Genomic DNA, 6,000 nt, shown 5'->3' on the forward strand with positions numbered 1-6,000 from the left:
TGCAGATCTTCCAGGTTTCTTGGAGATGGCTATTCAATAATTGCCCTTACTTTTTTTGGATCCATGTTGATTTGCTCTTTCGAGATAATATGCCCCAAATATTTGACCTCTTGTGCAAAGAATTTACATTTAGTTTTCTTCGCATAAAGGGAATGCGTTCTTAACAGTTGGAATACTAATCGTAAGTGATCCAAATGTTCTTCTCTTGATTTACTAAAGATCAAGATATCATCCAAGAAGACTACTACAAAATGTTCTAGATAGGGCCATAAAACACTATTCATCAGCTTCATAAAGGTAGCTGGTGCATTAGTGAGGCCAAAAGGCATCACCAAAAAATCATAATGCCCGTATCTAGTACGAAATGCTAACTTGGGAACATCTTGTGCCTTAATTCTTACTTGATGATAACCTGATCTTAAATCTATCTTTGTGAAGAATTTGCCCCTTGCAATTGATCAAAAAGATCTTCCATTCTGGGCATAGGAAATTTATTCTTCACCGTTATTTTATTAAGTGCTCTTTAGTCAACACAAAGTCGCATAGAACCATCTTTTTTCTTTACCAATAAAATTGGTGAAGCCCAAGGTGAATTACTGGGTTGTATAAACTCTTTATCAAGGTAATCCTTAATTTGTCTTTCAACTTCTTGATGCTGTGTTTCACTTAACCTATGCGGTGGTTTAGAAATAGGGTGTGTATCCTTATTTGTGTCAATTGGGTGATTTATATCACCCCTATCTGGTGGAAGGCCACTTGGTAAATCAGAAGGAAACACATCTTTAAAATCATCTAGCAAACTACTTAATTCATTGTTTACATTCAACTCACAAACATAAGAAAATTGTTACTTTATATTACAAAAAGTAAAAGTGTTTTGTATAGGAAGAGACCATAACATGTATACCTCACAAACTTCCTTCTTTATCAGCTTCTGAACTTTAGTAGAACACAGCAAAGGATTATCAGATACTTGATGTTTACCTTGAATGACAAAAGTCTTACCATCCCTTTCAAATTCCAGTGTATTATGATGGTAACTACGTTTTAAGGATGGTTCCAATCCCCATAGCCACTCCCTCCCTAGAGCAATATCAGCTCTTTCCATGTTCATAATTTGGAAATCAAGTTTATCTTTATATCCTTGAATCTCAATTTCCAAATTGGATACCATTGTATCCCATATCTTATTGTCTTGGCCTTGCCTCATACGAACAACATATTGATGCCCACTCTTTTGTTGGGGAAGTTTAAATTTTTTGACAAGTACATAACTAATAAAATTATGTGTAGCAGAGTCATCAATCATGACTCTAACTCTCTTTCTAGCTATCAATCCATGTACTCTAAGTAAATCATGTGGCCCAAAAGTAGGCTGGCACATAGAAGTTGACATACAACACTTGTGTTGTACATCCATGTGCAAGATCTCTAAAGATTTATACTTTTCATGCCCTTTTAATTCTAAGGTCTGCACTACATAGATTTGTTTTTCTTTTCCCTTGCCCTTGTCCTTATCCTTTCCTTTGTCTTCCCCCTTTTTCTTTTGAGGGCAATTTCAAGCAGCATGGTTAGGGGATAGGCAATTGAAACACAACATTTCTTTTTTGGCCTTATCAAAGTCATCAAGACTTAACTTTGGCCTCACATATGGTTTCTTTTTAAAATGTTGTTTTTTACCCTTAAAGAATGGCATTTTCCTTTTAAATTTGTCCACAAATTTTGAGGTTTCCAATTCCTTAGACTTGGGCTCCATATCAGTGAGACTAGTGAGTGTATCTGGACGCATACTATCTTCATTAATTAATGCAAATTTAATTGCCTCTTCCAGCGTCTTAGGTGAACTCCTTTTTACTTCCTTTTTACAGGCTTTATCTAGTCTCCTAATGAATCCTCTTGTCTTTTGAAATTCATATATTCCTTCCAATTTGAGGATTATCTCACGATATTCCTCCAAATATGTCAGCAGGGGTCTTCCCTTTTGTATGACATAATCCCAATCTTCCCAATTTCTTTCCATTTCATTTCCGGAAGGAATTCTTTCAAAAAGACGGATCCAAATTGAGCCCAAGTTTCAGGTATTTTATTTGCCTCCTTTGAAGTTCGCCACCACTTATATGCTTTGGGCCCCAAAGTTAAACTAGCCTCCAGTGCTTGAAGATGTGTTAGGGTATTTTTAAGTTTATGTAAATCTTCCCATTTTTGGAGGAAATTAAAGATTGTATCTTTATTTCTATCTTTTTCCTCCCCGTGAAACTGAGGGGGTTTCATATCCTTTAGAACTGGATTATCCCTCAATTTGTGGTGGGGTTCCTTAAGATCTCGCATGGTCACATCTAAATCTTTCGATGAAGATGGGACATCTGAGGTTTCTATCTTATTTTTATCTCTTTCTAACAATAAAGTTAATTGAGATTTTATTTGAGTGAGTGTTTGGGTTAAAAATTCCATTTGAACCCCTTGAGTTTGCACACGAGCAGTAAGATCATCAAATTGTTCTCCTGTAGCAAAAAATTCTTCCCACTGTTCTTCTTGCATCTCTGGTTCATGGGGATCTACCATAGGGTGGTCCCCAGAACTAGAACCTTCCATTACTCTCTTTTTCTCTCTTTCTGCCATTAATACATTGGAATTGGAAAGCAAAGATAAGAAATTTGTATACAAAGTAAAGTACTTCCCTGATTTTAATGGCAGGCAGTTGTTGTTGGTTTGTAAATAAACCCGAAGAGTAAGGAACAAATTTTATCGCCTGAACAAAGTCGGTCACACAGGAAATGGAGATTTTTCGTAGAAACGACTAGTATTCAGCCCCCTTCTTAATAATCACGCAGGGCATCAATGCACCTTTCCTGAACTTGTTCTCTGCTGAGCTTGTACTTGTGATGCAAGTGCAGTCAAGGCTGGTGAGAAAAATTCCAAAATGTGCAATCGACTGATCACACATGCATCAGAAAATAGCTTTAGTTTCAGCCTGCGAAAAGGGGAAAAAACGTGTGATCCGTTGGTGCATTTACAGACGGGCGTGAGCCAGGATTCGGCGGTGCACGATCCAGCATACGGTGTTTCATGTAAAAGATATCCCCCCCGCCATAAAATTCGTAACGTAGATAATCGTCACGTCACATTTTATGTGACGTGTCACCAGGCGCTTTTGACCAGCGGCTTCACGAATCCTTCACGAGTCGACGAGGCAAGACCCGTCGATTAGAATGAATAGCGGGACGATTGAAACCCGTCGACTGACCCGTCGATTGAAATGAATAGTGGGACGACTGAAACCCGTCGACTGCGTTTGCGTTGAAGAACTCCATAGATCCACACAACTAAACCCGTCAGCTCTGATATCAATGACAGATGATTCTGAGAAGACCATAAAACCAGAGAAAGTAGTCGGGATGAATGAGCAAGAGTGATTCCTTTCACCTCCTTGCCTTGCCTAGTATATTGCTGGCCAGACCATTGTGATCCGATTGCCAGCTGTCAAACCTTGGTGAGTCCTACTATTCTTGGACTCTTTTTAGTACTAGGCTCCCCTTAACCCCGTTCGAGCGCCCAAGAGCCCGGACGATCATCCTTGTGCGTGTTCCCCATGATTTATCTTAATGTCACATTCAATATTTGTGACCTTAATGTCACATTAATTATCACTTTAATGTCACATTAATGTCACAGATATATTATTATTTATCATGGGGAATACTTGCATCTATCGGCTTACATTGATTCAGATTAGACTGGTGATTCATACACTAGGTAGTCTACTAGTAGACATTGTTTCTTTTTGGGCCGCTCGTGCATTTCTTGGCTAAGTAAGAAATAGCCAATAGTGGCTACCTCGTCTTGTGAGGCGGAGTACAGAGTAGCCTTCATGGTATCAATGGAACGTGTATGGTTACACATTGTTGGGTGATCTACATATTTCATTGGGGGGTCCTACGCTCATTCTTTTTGACACTTAAAGAGTGCTATTGCAGCAATACGAAATCTTGTATTTCATACTTCGATGAAACATATTTGATGTCCATTACCATTATGTGAGAGAGAGATGCTATGCAGGAGTGATTAGCTTGATGTATGTACCTACACAAGAAGATTGAGGCTTTCCGAACATACTTAATCTTATTATCCTTTGGTGATTGAGTATCCTTGTACTTCATCACATTGGCATTGCAGGGGGTGTTAGAATTTGCCAATTTTTGGAAATGCCCATGTAATTCATGTGGTGTGGAGACTCATTAAAGTGTCAATGTAGTGTGTCTACCTAGTGTCTCTAGACATTAAAGATGTGACACTACGAATTAGACCCATGACCTAAACTAGTGTTGTACTTTCACTCATGCACCATTTAATGAAACTTTTGCTAATTTACATGTTTTGGGGCTATGTTGAAGAGCTAATAAGTTTATAATGCATTGTTAGCTCAACACAGGCTACCAAAGAAGAGCCACTACATTGTGAAAAGTTTTTGTTGCTTAGATTGGAAAATACTTTGCAACTAGAGCTAGTAGCATAAAATTTAGTGAATTTTGGTGGCTTGGTCATGTAGCTTAGTGGATATTTGGCATGCTTCACTTCGTTCCAAAATTGGAGTACTTGTGGAGAAGCATTGCTTTTAAAATGAAGTGGTGGCAATAGCCTTTACTGCAATCTCTTTTGGCGCTATACATATTATAATTGAGTTTGGAGATGTGCCACTAAGATTGTTTGAGGATGCTTTTACTTTTAGGGTATCTCGTAAGAAGATCATCCTTGGGAGAGTTCTCTTTTAGTTAAGGATAGTGTAGATATACCATTCAATTATAGACAACTTTTCAAATGTTAGAAACCTCATGTGACCAAGGTTAAAATGTGCATTTTCATTGTCAGATGTCTTGGATATACTTATCATATGTGAAGGCCTTTTAACTATTTGACTTGGCCATTAGAGTACCTATATATAGGGAATTGCATACTTATGTAAAGAGCTCTCTCCAAATAATATGCGTACAACTTGGCTCGACCAAAGAAATTGCATACTTATTTAAAGTTTAAAGAAGATATTATTCCTTGAAAAGGAGTCCATGAATCCTTGGTGGTTGTGTTTAATATATGTCTAACAAGGTTAGCAAGAGTCTTGATACTTGGCCAAGTGCTTCATGGTAGTCTCATTTTTCCTCATTTTTAATAGATGTACATGCCATTATTTTCAAATATTCAACTCTACTTGTTTGCGATGTTTCCTTTAACTCTCTAAAATGCAATCTTTTTATTTTATTTTTTGTAGGAACAATTACAATCACAGAAGTGATCCATTGATTGGGTGACAAGATTGCCAAGTCGAGGCAAACTATTTGCATGTGTGAAATGATTGAAGAATGTTGTTCATAAGGATTTAACCATTTTGCATTTCTCGGATGAGAGAATTTAAATGCAGAGCAAAATGATTCAATATAAACAAGTGTATCTATACTTTAGTCTTATGAAATTGATCAAGGTGTGGGTTTTAATGCATGAGTGTAATATTAAGAAAGGTGAAAAGTGGAAATAGGTGAATTCTTAAGGAGACAAAGTTACATATAAGATTATTACTCAAGTTAGAACAAGTCCACCAAGTTCTTTATATGGGACAAGATTGAGGCTATGTGACAATGCATCAATGAGAGTTTTCTTGGGATGATGTGTGTCCCTATTGTATCATTGGGATTGCTACATGTATACTTGACTCGTATATGATTGCTATGTCTTTGTGTTATGTACACCATGCCATGTTTTATACCCTATCCTTTTGACATCTTATTACCTTTGTTAGTAACTTTACTCATGATAGTCTTAGTTAGGATCCTTTACCTTTTATTCTAAGTTTACTTTTTCTTTTCTTGACAATTTGTCTCATTAGTTATCATTGTAAGTGATTGTCCGAAAGATCATTTTGTCCTTTTGTAGGCAATTGTAAATTATTTTATTTCATTTCTATTGCTCCCCTTGTTTGCGCTAAGATTTAGAGAAACTTATCGTGCTTGC

At 37.1% G+C, this 6,000-nt stretch overlaps 1 protein-coding gene across 3 annotated transcripts in view; it reads left to right on the forward strand.

The window, feature by feature from the left end:
* The window catches only part of LOC148018410 (carotenoid 9,10(9',10')-cleavage dioxygenase-like), a 52,568-nt gene extending 46,833 nt beyond the window's left edge, over positions 1 to 5,735 (forward strand). For all 3 annotated transcript variants that reach the window (XM_087661163.1, XM_087661162.1, XM_087661164.1), the window contains exon 14: positions 5,264 to 5,735. In XM_087661163.1, coding sequence (XP_087517289.1) covers positions 5,264 to 5,287 — 24 coding nt within the window. In that variant the 3' untranslated portion in view covers positions 5,288 to 5,735. The remainder of the gene's footprint in view (positions 1 to 5,263) is intronic.
* Positions 5,736 to 6,000: the final 265 nt, after the last annotated feature.

The sequence above is a fragment of the Lygodium microphyllum genome, chromosome 21, assembly GCF_053477565.2.
Source record: "Lygodium microphyllum isolate KBCC chromosome 21, Lygodium_microphyllum_v1.1.10, whole genome shotgun sequence".
NCBI classification, from domain to species: Eukaryota; Viridiplantae; Streptophyta; class Polypodiopsida; order Schizaeales; family Lygodiaceae; genus Lygodium; species Lygodium microphyllum.